This window comes from Oncorhynchus clarkii, chromosome 20 (assembly GCF_045791955.1).
Source record: "Oncorhynchus clarkii lewisi isolate Uvic-CL-2024 chromosome 20, UVic_Ocla_1.0, whole genome shotgun sequence".
Taxonomy (NCBI): Eukaryota; Metazoa; Chordata; class Actinopteri; order Salmoniformes; family Salmonidae; genus Oncorhynchus; species Oncorhynchus clarkii.
The window spans coordinates 49073309-49097710 of NC_092166.1; the positions used below are offsets into that span (position 1 = coordinate 49073309).

General features: G+C 41.7%; 1 protein-coding gene across 1 annotated transcript; it reads right to left on the reverse strand.

The window, feature by feature from the left end:
- Positions 1 to 512: 512 nt before the first annotated feature.
- On the reverse strand, positions 513 to 22759 carry LOC139377472 (TBC1 domain family member 24-like). The gene is made up of 8 exons (XM_071120504.1): positions 22730 to 22759; positions 19480 to 19629; positions 17778 to 18892; positions 16567 to 16725; positions 5761 to 5824; positions 5253 to 5348; positions 3349 to 3616; positions 513 to 3090 (listed from the first exon to the last, which is right to left on the reverse strand). The coding sequence occupies exons 3-8, from the start codon at positions 18764 to 18766 to the stop codon at positions 2927 to 2929; spliced, it is 1740 nt and encodes a 579-aa protein (XP_070976605.1). The 5' UTR covers positions 18767 to 18892; positions 19480 to 19629; positions 22730 to 22759; the 3' UTR covers positions 513 to 2926.
- Positions 22760 to 24402: the final 1643 nt, after the last annotated feature.

The following is a 24402-nucleotide window of genomic DNA, read 5'->3' on the forward strand; positions in this document are numbered from 1 at the left end:
AAAAGTGGCTGTTTTCATAGGCCACATTAATAACAACATTTATATCCAGAAATCAGTAGATAATATGTAACAAATCATGTGAGAGGAAAGCTGAAACGCTGGACTTTGTCACTTAATCACTTGGAAAGATGATCTACCTTTGCAGACTATTTCATTGGAATTTTCACATACCGGTATCTCTTATCTTGCCATCAGTATATTAACAAGTTGATTTCAAATTGTATTTTTTGCTAGAGGTTACATTTACATAGCTATGCTTACCAAGCCAACTAGGCAAGTGTCCTGGATATGGTATGATAATAGTAAGACGGGCTAATAGTTAGATTTTGGGTCAATTGATTGCGAAAGGCATCTGACAAGTTTATTTATGTGACAGGGTTCAAGAAACTACTCCCCTCCTTTCACCCCATAGTCAGAGTAAGAACAGTAGGGTTGGTGGGGGCACATATGTAAGCAAAGCTAGCAAAAAAACTGAAATGATTGAACAATAAAACATGACAGAGACAAATGTCACTTGTTTAAAAAGTGTATTACTTTCACATGTACAGTTGAAGTTGGACGATTACATACACTTAGGTTGGAGTCATTAAAACTCATTTTTCAACCACTCCACACATTTCTTGTTAACAAACTATAGTTTTGGCAAGTCGGTTAGGACATCTACTTTGTGCATGATGTGTAATTTTTCCAACAATTGTTTAGATTTTTTCACTTATTCACTGTATCACAATTCCAGTGGGTCAGAAGTTTACATACACTAAGTTGACTGTGCCTTTAAACAGCTTGGAAAATTCCAAAAATGATGTCAATTAGCCTATCAGAAGCTTCTAAAGCCATGACATCATTTGAGTCAATGCAAACTCAATGCCTCTTTGCTTGACATCAAGGGGAAATGAAAGAAATCAGCCAAGACCTCAGAAAAAAAAATGGTAGACCTCCACAAGTCTGGTTCATTCTTGGGAGCAATTTCCAAACGCCTGAAGGTAAAACGTTCATCTGTACAAACAATAGTACGCAAGCATAAACACCATGGGACCACGCAGCCGTCATACTGCTCAGGAAGGAGACACATTCTGTCTCCTAGAGATGAACATACTTTGGTGTGCGTAAAGCAAAGGACCTTGTGAAGATGCTGGAGGAAACAGGTACAAAAGTATCTATATCCACAGTAAAACGAGTCCCATATCGACAAACTGAAAGTTTGCTCAGCAGAAGCCACTGCTCCAAAACCGCCATAAAAAAGCCAGACTATGGTTTGCAACTGCACATGGATTAATGTCCTCTGTTCTGATGAAACAAAAATAGAACTGTTTGGCCATAATCACCATCGTTAGGTTTGGAGGAAAAAGGGGGAGGCTTGCAAGCCGAAGAACACCATCCAAACCGTGAAGCATGGGAGTGGCAGCATCATGTTGTGGGGGTGCTTTGCTGCAGGAGGGACTGGTGCACACCACAAAATAGATGGCTTCATGAGAAGGGGAAATTATGTGGATATATTGAAGCAACATCTCAAGACATCAGTCAGGAAGCTATGGCTTGGTCGCAAATGGGTCTTCCAAATGGACAATGACCCCAAGCATACTTCTAAAATTGTGGCAAAATGGCTTAAGGACAACAAAGTCAAGTTATTGGAGTGGCCATCACAAAGCCCTGACCTCAATCCTATAGAAAATGTGTGGGCAGAACTGAAAAATTGTGTGCGAGCAAGGAGGCCTAGAAACCTAACTCAGTTACACCAGCTTTGTCAGGAGGAATGGGCCAAAATTTAAACAACTTATTGTGAGAAGCTTGTGGAAGGCTACCTGAATTACGTTTGACCCAAGTTAAACAATTGAAAGGCAATGCTACCAAATACTAATTGAGTGTATGTAAACTTCTGACCAACTGGGAATGTGATGAAAAAAATAAAAGCTGAAATAAATCATTCTCTCTACTATTATTCTGACATTTCACATTCTTAAAATAAAGTGGTGATCCTAATTGACCTAAGACAGGAATTTTTTACTCAGATGAAATGTCAGGAATTGTGAAATTGAGTTTAAATGTATTTGGCTAAGGTGTATGTAAACTTCAGACTTCAACTGTATAATGATCTGTAATTTTTCAATCAATACTTCACTGGGGGATTTTCTTCAATACAACACAGATTTTCAATGATATACAGTTGAGTCTCTGCACGTACATATTCTGCAATTTTTTGGATGATATTGTTTGTAGGACGGATAGAGAAAGAGAGACAGATGAATACTGCATTACTTACACAGATAGCTTTACCACAGATTGTGCACCTAAATGATGAGGGACGTGGATATGGTCTTCATCTCACCTGATAACCCTTTCACACGATCAATAAAACTCAGTCAAAGAACAATATTCACATACTTTACAAAGGGGCCTCTCTAATGTACTGCTGTGCTCAGAGCTAAGACATCTGTTGAGAATATGGCTGCACAACAGCCATACTTCAGCAGTTCTGATAGCTGGGTAGACTGCCTATGTTCGATATAGTGCATACAGGCCTTATAGGCCTGCTTACCACCATTTTGGCGGTTGGTTTGGTGCATAACCAGATTGCACAAATTAAGGAGTGGGTATAAAGTGAACACAGAAATGACGTTACTTGAGTGTGTAAAATGATGACATTTGATCATTCCAGACAACAGAGCTGCTTTTCGCCATCAAAACCCTCAATGAGAGTCAACAAAAATAGTAATACAATGTAATAAAACATCTGTAAAAAAAGAATCACAAATAAAAATACTTTCAGAATATGATACTGGTTTTACATGAATAAATACAAATATTTCACATTTATGTAGAGTTCAATGGATAAATGAATTTGCTGGACGGAAAGGGGTTTGTTCTGATACTGCAGGTAGCTTCATCAGGCCCTTGGTGGGATGTGTGTATCTCGAACTGTGAGTGTCTATCTATCTGAGGCCATGGTGTCCTTGAAGCCCCACACCTCCAGCAGGGCCACCTGGAAGCTCTCGGTGGAGCAGAGCGGTGGGTTGTCAAAGGTGGTGCAGCGGGCTGTGCGTCCGTGGTTTAGCTCACTGTCGATGTACAGCGCGTTGCCCTCGCCTCCCCCTGGCAGGAGACAGAACAACAGTTAAGACAGGAAAATGATCTTATCTCAGTTACTGAACTGAACAATCGGATTTATCAATTAAGGAAGAGAGACGCTGGGTGAGAAGAAGAGAGGCACAGAGGGACAGGCAAGGGCCACAAGGATTTTCAGTTAGTTTAATTGTGGCACTGTCCTTATCAATGACTGATATAGACCTGAGAACATCTTACTCACTCTGGCTAGTTTGATCGATTAAGAACAAGAAGGACTCCACTCACCCACTATGATGGAGTCAAAGTTGCCCGCCATGAACATGGAGGTGTTCCTGGAGTTGAGATGGAAGTGTCGGGCTGAGAGGAAGGGCGACAGGCGATCAGATGGGTCAGCGGCTGGCCTCTCCACGGGAAGGCGGTTGCCGTCCGAGTTCTGCTTGTCGGGGGGAGCCTCGTCCTCGGCAGGGACCTCACTGCTCTGGGCCTTGATGGTGGAGGCTAGCTCCGGGTGACGGATCACCACCCACTCATACCTCTCCATCTCCGGCTGCAGCTACACCGACAAAAAACCGGGAGGGATGCTCACGTTTGTGGGTTGATGTTCAACATTAAAATATAATTACTTGAACAGGAATACTCTTTCAAGTCAATGTTGTGTGATGGGTGGACTGACTGGTGGCCATATTCATTACATCTCTATGATCTTCATACTGGAGGGGTTACCTTGAATCTTTCAGACACAAGCTGGACACTGAATACTCTGTCAGAATTGGTGCTTTTTCATTCCCTTGATCCCTCCCCAGCCTCTCTCTCTCCATGCATGTCTGATAGAACTCGATCCTTATCTTATTGTATGTGGTGTCAGGTGAGGGCCTTATCAGGTGGCATTGTACTGTTAGGCTCCAGTTCCAGGACTTTCCGTTGAGTGTGTGTGTGTGTGTGGCCACAGGCAGACCAACAGGGCACACAGCTGCGCATCATCCACACCACAACAGTTTAATAATTCACGCTAGGACTTGGAAATGAAGCTATTTCTAGCTCAGGTACACTCAGCAAAACCTCTCTAAAGTTTACATAACATTTTGTTATATCACTCATTTTGGATCTGATATGCTTTTCTGTTCAGTGGGTGGAGGCCAGACTTGTGATAAGGAGACTAATTATTGTGACGGGCTGAAAAAAACTATTTGTAAGTCTTGTCCCCTGGTTCCCACTCTTAGTCACTTCTTTGACAATTCTGAGGATAAATTACACTGAACAAAAATATAAAACATAACATGTAAAGTTTCATGTTTCATGTTCCATAGACACAAAATGCTTCTCTCTCTCAAATGTTGTGCACAAATTTGTTTACATCCCTGTTTAGTGAGCATTTCTCCTTTCACAATATAATCCATCCACCTGACAGGTCCGGCATATCAAGAAGCTGATTAAACAGCATGATCATTACACAGGTGCACCCTGTGCTGGGGACCATAAAGAGGCCACTCTAAAATGTGCAGTTTCGTCACACAACACAATGCCACATATGTCTCACGTTTTGAAGGAGCATGCAATTGGCATGTTGACTGCAGGAATGTCCACCAGAGCTGTTGCCAGAGAATGTAATGTTAATTTCTCTACCATAAATTGGCAGAAAATGTAATGTTAATTTCTCTACCATAAGCCGCCTCCAACGTTGTTTTAGAGAATTTGGCTGTACATCCAACTGGCCTCACAACCGCCGTCGTCTGGGCTAGCGGTTTTCTGATGTAAACTTTGTGAGCAGAGTGCCCCATGGTGGCAGTGGAGTTATGGTATGGGCAGACATAAGTTACTGACAATGAACACAATTGTATTTTATCGATTGCAATTTGAATGCACAAAAACACTATAAGTGATCCTGAGGCCCATTGTCAGGTCCATTTTCTTTAAGTTATCTGTGACCAACAGATGCATATCTGTATTCTCAGTCATATGAAATCCATAGATTAGGGCCTAATGATTTGATTTCTTCATATGAACTGTAACTCAGTAAAATCAATGAAATTGTTGCGTTTATATTTTTGTTCAGTATATATGGGACGCACCCAAAATAATTCCCAAAACATGCTACACCTCAAAAATAATACATTAAAGCAAAGAATGGTGGGTTCACATAGCCTAATTGGATGAGAAAATGAAAGCGAATAGGGAAATAGACAACTCACCCTGAAGATGAAACATTCTCCGGTCCCAAAGAAGCTGAGTTTGTTCCCGCCTCGCTTGCGCTCCTCCCAATCTGTAGAGAGGAAGGCTCCACATACCTGGATAGACAATGCAGGGTATGGTGACAGGGTGTATTACAGTAGCATCAATGGGAGAAGTGGGATAGAAAATAAAAAGGAATGTTGGAAGGCATAGGAGAATAGGAAAATAGGGATAGGACAGTTTGAGACAGGGTTGCACCCAAAAACGTGTTTTATTCAGTCACAAAATGGTTATTATTAGAAGTAGATAATACATACTGTACATGTATCCATATATCATTAAATTATAGGTCTTTACCATATCAATATGATTGAAAAACTGACTCAACTGTAGATTTAAAACACTTGATCCTCCATGCCATAATCCTGTGAGCTCGATAGTTACTTGTCTATTGCTGTGGATGTCATTATGTTGCTACATGAGGGGGTAAGGGCACACACAAGTTGTAAGTGTGTGTAAGGTCCCTACGTCAGATTCACAGGTCCGGATGAGTAGCAGAGTGGGCTCATAGCCTTCGACATGCGCGTAGAACCTGGGACAAAAGGAATGGACAACCACGATTACACATCACATCACTTACAGTCTGGCCATGCATGCGTGCAAGTATCTCTATGACAAACACACAAGCTACCCGTTATCAATCATGCTGTATCTTAAAGATGAGAAAGAAAAAAGGGGGACCTTTTCAACTGAAAATGCAACAAAATTACATTTAGCCTACAGCATGATACATTCCATAAGTGTTTTAAAGTCAGATTTAAATGAATAGTCAGATTTGTTTTAGAATCATCCTGCAGTGACTCTTTGGTCAATTATTTCTATGTAGCATTACTCAGAAAGTTAAACCATTCCCTATTGAAAAACCAAATGTGTCAATCTGAGTCTGAAAGATCAGCATTTTTCACTAGCTAGTCTTTATAGCCACTAGTGATGTACTTTGGATAGCTCTGACCGACTATACAACGACAAGGATAAGGGCATTGCTGATTCATAACTGAACCTTGCCTAATAAATCAGACTTTGATACCAATTCTTGCTAAACAATCTGAAAACAAAAAAGCACTGCAAAATCATGGACATTTTCCTTACAAGACATTCAAATGACAATTGAACTTACTCTACTGGTTGTCTGTGCGGTTGGTCCTTCAGCTGCTCCTAATTTGAGTGAAACTATCCACAGGGAAATCTTGTTTACCCAAAGCGCCGGCACTGAAGATAACATTTCTATCAACTGGCACAAAACCATGTGAACATCAGTTAGTATACATGCATCGCGACCATGTACCTCCGTCTGTTTAATAATACTGTGGATATTTTGTCTCAACTTTCAACCAGCTGAAGCACCAACACCACAGATAATCTGCAGAGTAAGTTCAAATATATTTAACAATGGCAGGAAAATTAAAACCAATGCATGGATTGCTGTCATACCTTGTCCATAGACTGCTTACTGGGTAAGGAAACCAATTTGTCATTTGGTGAACTATCACTATAAAGTCCCAAAATGGATGTAGCCTACCAATTGCAGATTGCCCCTTTATTGTAAGGTAGCCGAGACTGTGGGGAAAGGTACAGAGTAAGATAAGTATGGTAAACTGGGCCCAATATAGGGTAAAGTAGGAAGTGAACCAATGGGTCGGTCTTGGCGACATTACAGCATAGCGACGATAATATTGCATATCTGCGGTGATATAGCCTATAGGTGATATGAAAATGTTGCTATAATCATGAAAATGTACCATGGCTTTATTAAAAAAGAAATAAAGTAACCTTTTTAACTAGGCACGACAGTTAAGAACAAATTCTTATTTACAATGACGGCCTACACCGGCCAAACCCAGACAACGCTGGGCCAATTGTGCGCCGCCGTATTGGACTCCCAATCACGACCGGTTGTGATACAACCTGGATTCGGACCAGGGTGTCTGTAGTGACGCCTCTAGCACTGAGATGCAGTGCCTTAGACCGCTGCGCCACTCGGGAGCTTTAGCCTTGAAGTATGATGGTACTACCAGGGTACTGCAGTTGTACCAAAATATTACCATGGAATTGCACCATTTACAGTGGGGCAAAAAAGTATTTAGTCAGCCACCAATTGTGCAAGTTCTCCCACTTAAAAAGATGAGAGAGGCCTGTAATTTTCATCATAGGTACACTTCAACTATGACAGAAAAAAAATCCAGAAAATCACATTGTAGGATTTTTTATGAATTTATTTGCAAATTATGGTGGAAAATAAGTATTTGGTCAATAACAAAAGTTTCTCAATACTTTGTTATACTTTGTTATATACCCTGACAGAGGTCAAACGTTTTCTGTAAGTCTTCACAAGGTTTTCACACTGTTGCTGGTATTTTGGCCCATTCCTCCATGCAGATCTCCTCTAGAGCAGTGACGTTTTGGGGCTGTTGTTGGGCAACACGGACTTTCAACTCCCTCCAAAGATTTTCTATGGGGTTGAGATCTGGAGACTGGCTAGGCCACTCCAGGACCTTGAAATGCTTCTTACGAAGCCACTCCTTCGTTGCCCGGGCGGCGTGTTTGGGATCATTGTCATGCTGAAAGACCCAGCCATGTTTCATCTTCAATGCCCTTGCTGATAGGAGGTTTTCACTCAAAATCTCACGATACATGGCCCCATTCATTCTTTCCTTTACACGGATCAGTCGTCCTGGTCCCTTTGCAGAAAAACAGCCCCAAAGCATGATGTTTCCACCCCCATGCTTCACAGTAGGTATGGTGTTCTTTGGATGAAACTCAGTATTCTTTGTCCTCCAAACACGACGAGTTGAGTTTTTACCAAAAAGCTATATTTTGGTTTCATCTGACCATATGACATTCTCCCAATCTTCTTCTGGATCATCCAAATGCTCTCTAGCAAACTTTAAACACATCTGGCACTGCAGGATTTGAGTCCCTGGCGGCGTAGTGTGTTACTGATGGTAGGCTTTGTTACTTAGGTCCCAGCTCTCTGCAGGTCATTCACTAGGTCCCCCCATGTGGTTCTGGAATTTTTGCTCACCGTTCTTGTGATCATTTTGATCCCACAGGGTGAGATCTTGCGTGGAGCCCCAGATCGAGGGAGATTATCAGTGGTCTTGTATGTCTTCCATTTCCTAATAATTGCTCCCACAGTTGATTTCTTCAAACCAAGCTGCTTACCTATTGCAGATTCAGTCTTCCCAGCCTGGTACAGGTCTACAATTTTGTTTCTGGTGTCCTTTGACAGCTCTTTGGTCTTGGCCATAGTGGAGTTTGGAGTGTGACTGTTTGAGGTTGTGGACAGGTGTCTTTTATACTGATAACAAGTTCAAACAGGTGCCATTAATACAGGTAATGAGTGAAAGACAGAGGAGCCTCTTAAAGAAGAAGTTACAGGTCTGTGAGAGCCAGAAATCTTGCTTGTTTGTAGGTGACCAAATACTTATTTCCACCATAATTTGCAAATAAATTCATTAAAAATCTTACAACATGATTTTCTGGATTTTTTTTTCTCATTTTGTCTGTCATAGTTGAAGTGTACCTATGATGAAAATTACAGGCCTCTCTCATCTTCTTAAGTGGGAGAACTTGCCCAATTGGTGGCTGACTAAATACTTTTTTGCCCCACTGTATACCACGGTATAGATCGGATACATGGAAATACCTTGGTTTTAACCTGCATTATACACCGACTGTACATAACATTAAGAACACCCCCAACCCTCCTTTGCCCTCAGAGTAGCCTACATTTGTCGGGGCATGGACTCTACAAGGTGTTGAAAGCGTTCCACAGGGATGCTGGCCCATGTTGACTCCAATGCTTCCCACAGTGGATGGATGTCCTTTGGTTGGTGGATCATTTGTGATACACACAGGAAACTCTTGAGTGTGAAAAACGCAGCAGCGTTGCAGTACTTGACACAAAGCGGTACGTCTGGCACCAACTACCATACCCTGTTGAAAGGCACTTAAATCATATCTTGCCCATTCACCCTCTGAATGGCACACATACACAATCCATGTCTCAACTGTCTCAAGGCTTAAAAATCCTTATTTAACCTGTCTCCTCCCCTTCATCTACACTGAAGTGCATTTATCAAGTGACATCAATAAGGGATCCCAGATTTCACCTGGTCAGTCTGTCATGGAGAGAGCTGGTGGTCCTAATGTTTTGTACACTCAGTGTACATTCTACCATGGTAACACACAATTATGATAAATAGTACAAACAATTATCATATGGTACCATCTTTATTAATTGTGTTACCATGGTATAATGGCAGTATAATGCATTAAATACACCCCCCCCCCCCAAAAGGTCAAAAGGTGGTTGATCCTGCCAGTAGCATATGCTTGTCTCAAAGATTAAGCCATGCAAGTCTAATTACACACGGCCAGGACAGTGAAACTGCGAATGGCTCATTAAATCAGTGATAGATTTATTATATTGCTGCATTTATATACCAGTTATATACTCTTTCTGATAAAGAGGCATTCGTCTAATATTGTTGGTCCTAGTTTGTCTGTAACATCAAAGAAAAAAGGAAATATTTGCTGTCAAAAAGGGATAAAACTTTCTGTATTAATAGTAGTTTTTTACTGATGTTTGGGTTCCCTATGAGATATATGGCAGCCTAATCTTTGGCCTTTTGTAATCATTTATTTATAGTCAAGGGGTGTTATGCATGTCACTCTAGTGGTTGCTTCACACACTCTCACTCTGTGGCTTTCACGCTTGCCTGCCTTGTCAGTGAGTCAGTTGAATGAGAGACAATTGAAAACTGAAGAGAGAAGCATCAGATAAACAAATTATTTTAAACCTTATTGTCACAGTGAGTGAGTTATAAAGCATAGGATATGAAACACCAAGTTAAGTGGAGTGTAATGATATTATAGTTATATTTTGACTATGTTTTGATAGCTTATGAGTACTGCCTTTTATAAATTAAACTAATGTCGGCTAACGTTAGCTCCAGTCAAGCTAGCGTGTTGTAGTCATGGTGAGTCACAGAGGGCTCCAACGAACGTTCACACAGTGTAAAACAAAAGGAAACATTTTAACAGAAGTTATAAATGTAACTATGGTTCTACGAACACCTGGAAGACCGTCAATACGGTCAAAAGTATGGATTATATTCCTCGCGCTCCGTGCAGGTCGAGCATTAATAACAACAGTCACGCCGTTGACATGATAGCGTGGGAGGGCGTGCCTCGCGGTTCATATAAAACCTTAAAGAACAGGTTAACAGCAGAGTCTGTGGCTTAATGGTGATCAAGCTCTAGCCTAGCTAAGGCCGCACGCAGGACAGTGAGTAGTGAGGCACAGCTTTCTTCTGAGTCAATGTGATCAGAGCCTTGGAATGACTTCTCAGACCCATCCATAGCGTTGACGCTGAATGGGTCCACAACATTGTTAGGCACTTCCCTCGCCATGTTGGGCGTGTCATCATCCTGTTCATTAAACTGCCGGGTGGATGCCCGAGTGAAGAGCAGGTCATCATCACGGCTAAGCCGGCCAGGAACAAGCCTGCTGTGGAGTGATGGACTCCATCCTAGCTGGAGGGGCGCTCTCATCTTATCTATGAACAAAGACAGGGCTCTAACTCCTCTAGATCCACAATGAGATAGGGTGCAGGCCAGGCAGCAGGCTGTTAGCCAGCCTGCCAGCTTAGCACAGTCAGTGTAGTCAGCTCAGCCATCCCCATTGAGACCTTGTCTGTGCCTCGACCTAGGTTGGGCAAAACTAAACATGGCGGTGTTCGCTTTAGCAATCTCACTGGAATAAAGACCTCCTCCATTCCTGCCATTATTGAAAGAGATGTGATACCTCACATCTCAAAATAGGGCTACTTAATGTTAGATCCCTCACTTCCAAGGCAGTTATAGTTAATGAACTAATCACTGATCATAATCTTGATGTGATTGGCCTGACTGAAACATGGCTTAAGCCTGATGAATTCACTGTGTTAAATGAGGCCTCACCTCCTGGCTACACTAGTGACCATCCCGCAAAGGTGGACGTGTTGCTAACATTTACAATACCAAATAAGAAAAATGACTGCGTTTTCATCTTTTGAGTTTCTAGTCATGAAGTCTATGCAGCCTTCTCACTTTTTATAGCTACTGTTTACAGGTCTCCTGGGCCATATACAGCGTTCCTCACTGAGTTCCTATCGGACCTTGTAGTCATTGCAGATAATATTCCGATTTTTGGTGACTTTAATATTCACATGGAAAAGTCCACAGACCCACTCCAAGAGGCTTTCGGAGCCATCATCGACTCAGTGGGTTTTGTCCAACATGTCTCCAGACCTACTCACTGCCACAGTCATACTCTGGACCTAGTTTTGTCCCGTGGAATAAATATTGTGGATGTTTTTCCTCATAATCCTGGACTATCGGACCACCATTTTATTACATTTGCAATCGCAACAAATAATCTGCTCAGACCCCAACCACGGATCATCAAAATTTGTGCTATAAATTCTCGGACAAGCCAACGATTGCTAGATGCCCTTCCAGACTACCTCCACCTACCCAAAGACGTCAGCTCCCTGGTATACAGAAAAAACCCGAGCCCTGAAGCAAGCTTCCAGAAAATTGGAACGGAAACTGCGCTACACCAAACTGGAAGTCTTCCGACTAGCTTGGAAAGACAGTACCATGCAGTATCGAAGAGCCCTCACTGCTGGTCGATCATCCTATTTTTCCAACTTAATTGAGGAGAATAAGAACAATCCAAAATGTATTTTTGATACTGTTACAAAGCTAACTAAAAAGCATCATTCCCCAAGAGAGGATGGCTTTCACTTCAGCAGTGATAAATTCATGAACTTCTTTGACGAAAAGATTTTGATCATTAGAAAGCAAATGACGGACTCCTCTTTAAATCTGCGTATTTTTCCAAAGCTCAGTTGTCCTGAGTCTGCACAACACTGACAGGACCTAGGATAAAAGGAGACACTCAAGTTTTTTAATACTATATCTCTTGACACATTGATACAAATAATCATGGCCACTAAACCTTCAAGCTGCATACTGGACCTTATTCCAACTAAACTACTGAAAGAGCTGCTTCCTGTGCTTGGCCCCCCTATGTTGAACATAATAAACGGCTCCCTATCCACCGAATGTGTACCAAACTCACTAAACGTGGCAGTAATAAAGTCTCTCTTGAAAAAGCCAAACTTTGACCCAGAAAATATATAAAACTATATCGGCCTTTACCAAATCTCCCATTCATCTCAAATATTTTAGAAAAAGCTGTTGCGCGGCAAACTCACTGCCTTCCCGAAGACAAAATGTATACGAAACGCTTCGTCTGGTTTTAGACCTCATCATAGTACTGAGACTGCACTCATGAAAGTGGTAAATTACCTTTTAATGGCGTCAGACCAAGGCTCTGCATCTGTCCTCGTGCTCCTAGACCTTAGTGCTACTTTTGATACCATCGATCACCAAATTCTTTTGGAGAGATTGGAAACCCAAATTAGTCTACACGGACAAGTTCTGGCCTGGTTTAGATCTTATCTGTCAGAAAGATATCAGCTTGTCTCTGTGGATGGTTTGTCCTGGTTTGTCCAGACAAATCAACTGTACATTTCTGTGATCCTCAAGGTTCTGTTTTAGGATATCTGCCAACACACATACTAGCTGCTGGGCTAAGTCAGCACAAGACAAGGACGCCTAATATACTCTATATAAGGGATAGGTAGGGGAGAGCTGTCACATAGCCTTAGAGGGTGAGTTTTGCGCTCCAACCCACAGGTCACAGGATGTTGGTGACAGACTGAAAGTGAGCACAACTCAAAGTTTAGCTTATCCTACTTTTTGCAATCCAAAAAAACAGGAGCAGCGGAGCAGTCAACTTGCACGATATGGCCAAGCGAACTTTGTGAGAAGAAATAAGAAAGTGAGTATTTTATATGAACCGCGGGCACGTCCTCCCACGCTGTCACATCACCGATATGACTGTCCTTATTACCCGACCTGCACGGCGTGCGAGGGATATAATCCATACTTTCAACCGTACTGACAGGTATGAAGTTGAACTTGACTGTTAAGGATATGTCGAGATAAGACAATACCTTTTTACAAATTGTGAATTTTGGCCCACTCCTCCTGACAGAGCTGGTGGAACTGAGTCAGGTTTGTAGGCCTCCTTGCTCGCACACGCTTTTTCAGTTCTGCCAACAAATTTTCTATAGGATAGAGGTCAGGGCTTTGTGATGGCCACTCCAATACCTTGACTTTGTTGTCCTTAAGCCATTTTGCCACAACTTTGGAAGTATGCTTGGGGTCATTGTCCATTTGGAAGATCCATTTGCGACCAAGCTTGAACTTCATGACTGATGTCTTGAGATGTTGCTTCAATATATCCACATAATTGTCCCTCCTCATGATGCCATCTATTTTGTGAAGTGCATCAGTCCCTCCATCACAACATGATGCTGCCACCCCCGTGCTTCACTGTTGGGATGGTGTTCTTTGGCTTGCAAGCATCCCCCTTTTTCCTCCAAACATAACGATGGTCATTATGGCCAAACAGTTCCATTTTTGTTTCATCAGACCAGAGGACATTTCTCCATATGCTGTTGCAAACCGTAGTCTGTTTTTTTTTATGGTGGTTTTGGAGCAGTGGCTTCTTCCTTACTGAATAGCCTTTCAGGTTATGTCAATATAGGACTCGTTTTACTGTGGATATAGATACTTTTGTACCGGTTTCCTCCAGCATCTTCACAAGGTTCTTTGCTGTTGTTCTGGGATTGATTTGCACTTTTCGTACCAAAGTTTGTTGATCTCTAGGAGACAGAATGCGTTTCCTGCCTGAGCGGTATGACGGCTGCGTGGTCCCATGGTGTTTATAATTGCGTACTATTGTTTGTACAGATGAACGTGGTACCTTCAGGCGTTTGGAAATTGCTCCCAAGGATGAACCAGACTTGTGGAGGTCTACAATTTTTATTCTGAGGTCTTGGCTGATTTCTTTTGATTTTCCCATGATGTCAAGCAAAGATGCACTGAGTTTGAAGGTAGGCCTCCAATTGACTCAAATTATGTCAGTTAGCCTATCAGAAGCTTCTAAAGCCGTGACATAATTTTATGGAATTTTCCAAGCTGTTTAAAGGCACAGTCAATTTAGTGAATGTAAACTTCTGACCCACTGGGATTGTGATACAGTGAATGATAAGTGAAATAATCTGTCTGTAAACAATTGTTGGAAAAATTACTTGTGTCATGCACAAAGTAGATGTCCTAACCAACTTGAATAAATTTGTGGAGTGGATGAAAAATGAGTTTTAATGACTCCAACCTAAGTGTATGTAAACTTCCGACTTGGGTTATCATAAACTATGGAGCTAGACAGGATTATCTAGGTTTATGCCTTGGCGCCATCTACGGGCTACAAACTATACAATATATTCCTAGGAGAAGTCGATGTAATGTAACAACCCAAATCGTGCTCTTTAGTTTACAGTAGTCTACAGATTAGGTTAAAGGTTGTTGGCTAGGGCTATTGAAATAATCAAATCATATTTTCTCTAGCCAACAAACATTTGGCCAAATGATAAAACATAATTGTGAGAATGCATTACAAATCAAGGAATAACAAAAGTTGATTACAAACTTTTCTTTTTCTTTTTCATTTCAGAAATGGAGCCCAGGAGTCCATTTCCAGGGTTTTTTATTTTTAGTCAGCTTATAAACCCCACGAAAATGGTTTCAACTATTTCTAGCAACCCTATCCGCGCTACGGCTAGGCAGTAGTCTTGTATTTGGCTGATGATCTGTGAGGTGAAAGGATTTTATTTGTTTTGTGATTGGTCAAAAACTGTAAACAACTCGTCAAGTCATGTGTAACAAGCACATGCAGATTTGTTATAAGCTGAAAGGTGGCCAAACTAAGTTGATATTTTCCAGACAATGGGCACAACCATCTTTGACTTGGTTTATTTGCGTCTTTTGCCATGATCAAAACAACTAGGAACTCTGAAAAATACAAAGTAAAATCATGACATCAGTGATCTTCATTCAGGTCAGAAAGTCGGAGCTCTAGAAAGAGGCGCAGAGTTGGAATTCCGAGTCGGAGCAATCCCCCCCCCCCCTCCCCGAGTTCCCGGTTGTTTTGAAATCACTGAAGTCTGAGATTTCCAAGGTCCAAGTTGTTTTGAATTCGCCATTATAGTTAATGGCATTCTGGGATTTGGGAGTTTTCGCTTGTCAAACAAACAAACACGGCTGCCATCATAAAGAATTTAGTTGTTGTTCTTTTCTAAACAACATTACATTAGTCCCTTGTGCTCACCAGAGATGTGGTACATTGTAAACAAGTCTAGCTGTTAGGTCACTTACTTCTGTTTAGTTTTTTTTGTCAGCGCAACCTGTTATTTAGACTGGTTTATGGAATGAGTTTGGCTGTGGATGTGTTCCATGTGATGCTTGGATGATGAAGATGGCATTTATATTTTACAATAAACTGTCAAATTGAGGAATACAGTTTGAGACCTTCATTTTCCATCAGTACAAAAAAATATTTAGATGCTGTTCAGACAACAATGTTATTTAGTTGCATCATATGTTCTGTTGCTACTGTTCCAATCACATATTTCAGATCATACGCTGCAGGGTCCACTCAACAATGATCACAAATATGTGATCGTTCTCATCAAAGGGTTAAGAGGGTTCCCTAGGCCTACGCTTTGCTATTGCAGAGCGAGTAGTCAATATTACATTATGTGAGTACCATACATGACTATGTTTTTGGTTACTTTACCCAAAGAATTGTGTGACACAAACCATCATGAACAACTACCATGCTTTCACGTTTCACTATATGCTACTAGTAGAAAACCATAGTAGTTTTTTCACTGTACTACCATGGTGCATCTTTGTACCATGGTAGTATAATGAAAATATTATGTTTTTTTTTGTTACTATCATGGCAGAAAAATACCTTGGTATTTGCACCCGTACCATGGTATTTTCTGCATTGATAGTGACAAAAAAAACATGATAGTGCTCGTATTTTCCCCATTGTACTACCATGGTCCATTTTTGTCAGGTTAGCTTTTGTTTCCGTGCAAGCTGAATAGTCTGTATAGAAATGTAGGTCCATTATTTCTACAGTTTTCATTTGGTTTTAGTCATTTCAAAGTAGACTGAGACCTTTTCCCCCTAGGAAAACACCTGTGGGCCACATCGGATCGTTACTTGACACCCTTGGTCTAGTGGTTAGCCTCGGCTGCAGGATAAAGTGGCTACAATGAGACTGGAAAAGTGGGCAGAAAGTACCTGTTGAGGCTGCAGCCATGGGTTGAGGTGGTGAAGAGGAGCTGCGGTTCGCATAGGGCGAAGCGCTCGGGGATCCACGACCAGATGTCCTTCATCTCCTTGGCGCTGACTACCTCAGAGGAGAAGGTGTCCGGGTTCAGAGCCAGCTGCACGGTCCGCCTATCACCATGGTAACCGGGCAGGAAGGAGAAGACTACTTTGTTAGTAACACATAAACTCCTGATTGGAGAGTCAAAGAAGTGTTTGTACAGTATGTAGTGCCATGACGTTGTGGTAATAGAAGGTTCATATGGTATTTCGCAAGCTTGTCTGGGCACATCATGGTTGTTGTTGTTGGAAATGTACAACTCTTGACCTAAAAAGGGCCACAGCGTGAGCTGGAAATGATCCAACAGCACCTAATTCAAACCTCTCAAACAAGGTGATTGGACCAGCTAATCAGTCTGGGACTTTAATTAGGCCTACTCAATTGAGTGTTGAGGAGAAGCAAAAGCCTGCAGAGTTAAGGTTTGACTATGGTACAGTGTATTATGTCCAAATCTGTTTCCTGGTCACTTAGATTAGGATACATTACAGAGAATATGGCCAAGATTCCTAATACAATTTATCACTAATGAGGGAGGTCAGCTCAAGTGTTAACAGGTAATGAGAGAGAGTGAAAAAAGAGAGAGGGAGGAGACACCTACCTCAGGCTAACAGAGCCAAGTTCACGGGAGAATGGAGGAGCATGAGCAGTAGACGACACATGGACACAAGAGTAAAGGCGCAAATGGAAGAAGACGGTGGAAGGCAAAAAAATGGACATCAAAGGAAAAAAAGAGAACAAAAAAGGTGCACAGAAACTATGAATAGAAAGGTGAGAAATTAATCAATGACAAAAAGCAAGCCAGAGCCACAACAGGAAAAAGAGCAAGCAAACTAAAAACAGAGAAACAATTGCCACCTCTCACTGGTGGCTAATGAGGTCATGCACAGTTTTGCAAGTGCATGCCTCTCATCCTGATTTGGTTTATGGCTTGTTGCCCTTAGAACCATGTCTAATGTTTATTTACGCTGCCATTAGCTAAGGCTCTACCATGGCATTAGCAGAAGCACTTAGCATCCATTGCTTCTGACTTCCATTGATTTGAGTTGTAAACTTTTCTCTTTTTTTTTTAATATGTAAATTAGACCCAATAGAATTGATGCTGTCACTAGCCCTGCTCACTCACCTCTTCTGTTTGACAGTGATGCCCTTCTGCTGCAGCGATTTCTCGTTGGTGAGCTGCAGGAGAGTGATCTCTTTGCGACTGAACAAGCGGATAGAGAAGGCCTTCTCCAGCAGCTTGTCCGGGGTGATGTAGGAGCTGATGGTCTTGACGAAAGCCTGGATCTCTGCCTTGACCCCCACAGAGTCCTGTTTTTGGCCCTCTGATTGCTGTGTTCCATCCCCGGCCTTCTGCTTGCGGTAGAACTTGAGCAGGGCCAGGGCAACGCGGTACAACACCTTGTATCCTTCCACCAGGAAGACGTCTAGGACCCTTGCCACGTGGCTGAAGGGCAGGTCACCTAGCACCCAGCGCTGCCAGTCCGAGTACACCGCCACCACGTCCTGCGCTGTAGCAACTATGAGCTTGTGGGCTGCCGGGCAGTACTTGTTGGCCAGGTCGCCAAAGGTCATGAAGCTGGACTCATAGGCCAGGAAGGTCTGGTCTACAAAGCGTTGGCCCGGCTCATTGCAGGCCAGCAGACGGCTGACGTGCTCGAAGCACTGCGCCTCGTTGGCACTGAAGTGCAGCAAGAGGGCTGTCATCGCGGGCAGCGCCGGGCAGTGCGAGATGTCCGGGAACTGTCCCTCCAGACAGGAGATGACCCGGTGGACGGCGGTCACTGCGTCTGCCATGAGGCAGTAGTGTGGCACAGCGCTGCCGTCCACAAAGTCTGGCAGTGGGATGGAGGACAAGGCTTTTTTACCTGTGTCGTCGCCCATGAGGTCGCGGTAGACCTCGGCATCGGGTGTCACGGTTCGACAGGGGATTGCCTTAATGAGTTGCTGGTAGACCTGGGCACGGAGCTTGTGGTTTTTGGACCAGTAACCCTGCCTGGCCAGCTTTTTGAGTTCCACGTGGTCCTTAACGTCCAATTTGGAGGTGCCACTGCTCTTGGCCATGTCCCCCATTTGGGTCCAGTCCACAAAGCAGCCATAGTCCTCCTCAGCCATGGCTGCATTAGCTTCTGGACTGCGGCTGAGGGGTCTGGTTTGGAATATAGCCTAGTCTAACTAGCCTTCTGTGCTCCTCACTAAAGATATGTCAAGGGTGAGTTTCTCAACCGCCCATGATGTTCACTGTATGTGAGGGGTAGAGAGGAGGAAAGAAAGAGTTTCTGTAAAAATAACATATTGTTTTGCTTGACATTTATCTCACTGCTAAAGCACCTGCAACGACCAAGTGTCGAACTAGGCTAACTGCTCCTTTGAGTGTACCCATGTCTCTCCCCTCTGACATGACTGACTCTCAGTAACTCTATCCACTGCCTAAGACCATGAGTCAGACAGCTTATATGTTTGGTTGTCAGTGGTTGTATGCACAAAGGAGTGTTTAAAATCCGGTGCCAGTAAAGAGGAAAGGGGCAACTCAAAAGCAAAATGAAGGAGTGCAAGGCAGCATACAGAAACAAGTTAGAAAACCTGTTTAACAAGGCAAAGCCTGGCAAGGGCTACAAACCATCACAGGCTACAAACCAGAGACATTGTATGACCTTCAAAAATGACCTTGCTTTTGCAAATTATTTGAACAGTTTCCATTGTAGGTTTGATGTGTGATTTTACATCACTGCAGAAAGTGGCCTTGTACAGTATAGACAGCATACCAGCTGTTGGTATACAGATCTCTGTGAATGACATCAAGCAATACGTTCAACGTGTCAACTCACAAAAACCTTATGGTCCAGACGGCGTCAGCAGCAAGGCACTTCAGGCATGCGCAGACCAGCTCACATTACCGTTCCAGAAGCTGTTCCAGCGGTCAATGAACACTGGGATAATTACAAACTTATGGAAGAAGTCGCTGATTGTCCCAATACCTAAAAAAAAACAGGCCAAAAGAAAATAAATTATTTACGCCTTGTAATCTGTACCTATGTTTTTGAAAAAAGGATTCAAAAACGAAATTCTTTCTGGTCTCTCATCCCAATTAGACTCAAATCAATTCGCCTACCATGCCTCCAGGAGTGTTGATAAGTTACTGGTCATGCTGAACAATATCTACAAACATATAGAAAAGGCAAACAGCCTCGTGAAAATTGTATTCATTGACTTCAGTAACGCGTTTAACACCATTCAACCCCACCTACTGGTGATAAGCTGGTGAATTTGGGTGTCAACTCTCTACTGATCAAGAGGATTAATAGGTTCCTTTGTGAACCGTACTCAACAAGTGAAGTTAACTCCGCCATCTCTACATCTAGAACGGTGAATACGGGAGCCCCTCAAAGTTGCCTACTGTTACTGATATTGTACACAAACAATTGTCAAGCTTCTGACGCAAGCCACACTTTTTTATATGTAGATGACACCACTGTTGTGGGTTTCCTCCACCCAGACCAAGCCTCTCTTCAAGGTTTTGACAGAGAACCTGAAAAATTCATCCAGTGGTGTCAACCCAGGAAAATCATATGGTCCGGACGGCGTCAGCAGCAAAGCACTTCAGGCAAGCTGTTCCAGCTGTCACTGAACAGTGGGATAATTCCAGGTACTGATTGAAGAAATTCAATGACTGTACCTTTGGAAAGATAAAGAAATTGCAACAGAATTTTTACGCAAACTGAACCATTTTAATGTTGACCGCCATATCATAAAAAGGTTCTATAATTCTTTTCAACGCTGATACTGATTATTGGAGGACAAAAAAAAGCAGATACAGATTAATCAACCAATTTTTATTATATATATATGTGTGTAATAATGACAATTAGAACAATACTAAATGAACACTTATTTTAACTTAATATAATACATAAATAAAAACAATTTAGTATCAAATAAATAATGAAACATGTTCAATTTTTTTCAAATAATGCAAAAACACAGTGTTGGAGAAGAAACTAAAAGTGCAATATGTGCCATGTAAAAAAGTTAACATTTAAGTTCCTTGCTCAGAACATGAGAACATATGAAAGCTGGTGGTTCCTTTAAACATTAGTCTTTTTTTATTCCCAGGTAAGAAGTTTTAGGTTGTAGTTATTATAGGACTATTTCTCTCTTTACCATTTGTATTTGATATACCTTTGACTATTGGATGTTCTTATAGGCACTATAGTATTGCCAGCCTAATCTCGGCTTGAAGTCATAAACAGCGCTGTGCTTCAAGCATTGCGAAGAGCTGCTGGCAAACGCAGGAAAGTCCTGTTTGAATGAATGCTTATGAGCCTGCTGCAGCCTTTGATATTTGATAGACTGCTCTTTCAAATATCAAATCATAGACTTAATTATAATAAACACACAGAAATACGAGCCTTAGGTCATTCATATGGTCAAATCCGGAAACTATCATTTTGAAAACAAACAGTTTATTCTTTCAGTGAAATACGGAACCGTTCCGTATTTTAGCGAACGGGTGGCAACCCTAAGTCTAAATATTGCTGTTACATTGCACAACTTTCAATGTTATGTCATAATTATGTAAAATTCTGGCAAATTAATTACGGTCTTTGCTAGGAAGAAATGGTCTTCACACAGTTCACAACGAGCCAGGCGGCCCAAACTGCTGCAATATACCCTGACTCTGCTTGCACAGAACACAAGAGAAGTGACACAATTTCCCTAGTTAATATTGCCTGCTAACATGACTTTCTTTTAACTAAATATGCAGGTTTAAAAAAAATATACTTGTGTATTGATTTTAAGAAAGGCATTGATGTTTATGGTTAGGTACATTGGTGCAACGATTGTGCTTTTTTGCACGAATGCGCTTTTGTTAAATCATCACTTAACAGGCACCGCATTGATTATATGCAACACAGGACAAGCTAGATAAACTAGTAATATCATCAACCATGTGTAGTTAACTAGTGATTATGTTAAGATTGATTGTTTTTTATAAGATACATTTAATGCTAGCTAGCAACTTACTCACCCACTTCACTCAAAATCCATAGATATAGGGACTCTAACTCCAACAGCCATTAGGTATGTATTATGTATAATTTTAAGTATTATGTATAATTATGTATAATATGTATAATTGTCTATTGGTCCCTCGAGTATACAGCATATTGCACTTTCACTTTAAAATGTGTAGCTACAGCACTTTGAATGAATTATTTTGTGTATTTTCTGTGTTTTCATGTTTTATATACCGTCTTTTTAAGCACATGACCAAATGATAATAAAGTTGATCTGAATCTCTCTGAAGGTCTTGCTGTCTGTCAGCAGTCAAACACCATTAGCACAAACTAGACTGGTTCTTGTAACAATCTTTTGACAGGACATGGCTGGGCTCCCTCCAAAAGGCATGGACATTCTTGTCTTCCATTGTTATGCATTGCTAGCCTGTATGAAGCCACAAAGCTATTTCACAATGACATTTGATGTTGGCTACAAATATGCAACCCACACTGGTTATATAGGTTAAGTTTGCCCAGACCTGAGACATGGCTATTGACTCCGAGATGGAGTCTCGTGACATCTACACAGCCATGTCTCAGGGCAAATGCTAAGTGAACAATATGGGGGGGAGACCTGCGGACGCCATGAAAGCTGGTAAATGGTAGCTGTCACCTTTGCAATGGGGACAGGTTTTTTTCATTCCCGGTTTTAGCCATTGCATTGGTCCGTTGTCTTGTCATTGTTTTCACCAGGTCAAGACATATAACATTAGCTAGCTATATCACGTCAAAGAATTAGCTACGACCATGCATAGTTTTTGCTTTGCAAAACGCAAAGCTTTTCCTTCAGAGGCAGAGAGATAGTTAGCTGGCACCTAGCTAACTGACGAGGTTGAGACCAATTCTACTTCTCACTCTATCAAAATTGGTTGCTGTTGGGCGTTAAACTTGCATTGCGGGCTAACTCGCAAATAGTATCATGGTACATAAAGGCAAGATGACTTCTAATTTGTGTTAATAACCGCTAAAGAAACATCATGACATGAAAAATACCTGTCAAGATATGAAATACTCCTACCTGGTTTGTTCGTATGTTGAAGCAGCGTTCATATTTGGCAGTTTCGGACATGCGCAGTATCCCTGCTCTGGTCACGGTCCCTGCGCATGAGTGTCACGATCCATCTGGCGGAGAGTGAGGAATGTAATGCAATGTTGTGTATGCCTTTTTTTCTTTAAGCTTTGTTACATATATGAAAGTGCACTGACATCTGCTGTAAGTGGGGAGAAACCTTATATATATATATTGTTGTTGTTGTAATAACTCTATTATAATGTGGAAGGATAGTAAAACAACCATTAGCCTAAAATGTAAATCTGATTACCAAAAATTATATTGCAAAAAATGTCATATGATTTTGAAAAACGAGATGCGCCACTGCCGTTCCAGGCACCTCCAGAGTTACTGTGAGGGAGCCAGTTGGGAGTGGTGGAATAGAGGCAATATCATCTGATTCATCAAGCCTTGTTTACAGGCCTGGATGGCTGACAAAGTAGTTAAGTGCACTGGAAAAGGACAGGAAGCCACCCAGGCAACTTTAACAACACCATGCTTTGTCCTTCTACTCAAAGCACCCGCCCAAAAACCACAGCCTAGCATATGACAGTTATTACAGATAACTCAATTAGGCCATCATTACCCCTCCAATATGATTCTGGCCTTTTTGCTTTGTGTTCCATTTCCTGTTCTATGTAGTTCATGTCTTCATTTGGTGTTCTTGCCGCAACAACAAGCTGACCCATAGGCCTATATGTGTGGGGAGACTTTAAAACAAATAGCCAAATGTCCATGCCATAGAAAGAGACTCCATCATGTTTTTTTTTCTGAGAACCTTAGTTATACTGTATTTTGTGAAGGGAGTACTGTTGTGGACAGTGTTGTCTATCTGCTCTTTGTATAATGCTATTATTTCTATTATTTCTCTACTTTCTTTCCCTCTACATTGTTGGGAAGGGCCCATAAGTAAGTATTTCACTGTTAGTCTACACCTGTTGTTTACAAAGCATCTGATGAATACAATTTGATTTGATGTGTGTTTGCCTGTCTTTTCAGGTCTACCCTGTCCTGTCTGTCTCAAAACCAGACCTACTATGGCCATGGATTTGTTTAATGAAGCCTTTGTTACATGTCAGCTGCTGGCATCGGGTCCGACAGACATGACTGTAGGCGTGGACAGCATTCATATCATGTGAGGTACACTAATCCATAGGACAGTGATTATATGGCGCTCAGGGTACATTTAGTGCTGTATACAGTGCCTTGCAAAAGTATTCATCCCCCTGGGTGTTTTTCCTATTTTGTTGCGTTACAACCTGTAATTTATTTTTATTTTATGTAATGGACATACACAAAATAGTCCAAATTGGTGAAGTGAAATTGAAATAATAACTTGTTTCAAAAAACTAAAAAAACTTTTAAAAAATGGAAAACTGGCACGTGCATATATATTCACCCTCTTTGCTATGAAGCCCTTAAATAAGATCTGGTGCAACCAATTACCTTCAGAAGTCACATACTTAGTTAAATAAAGTCCACCTGTGTGTTTTCTAAGTGTCACATGATCTGTCACATGATCTCAGTATATAGACACCTGTTCTGAAAGGCCCCAGAGTCTACAAAACAACTAAGCAAGGGGCACCACCAAGCAAGCGGCACCATGAAGACCAAAGAGCTCTCCAAACAGTTCCGGGACA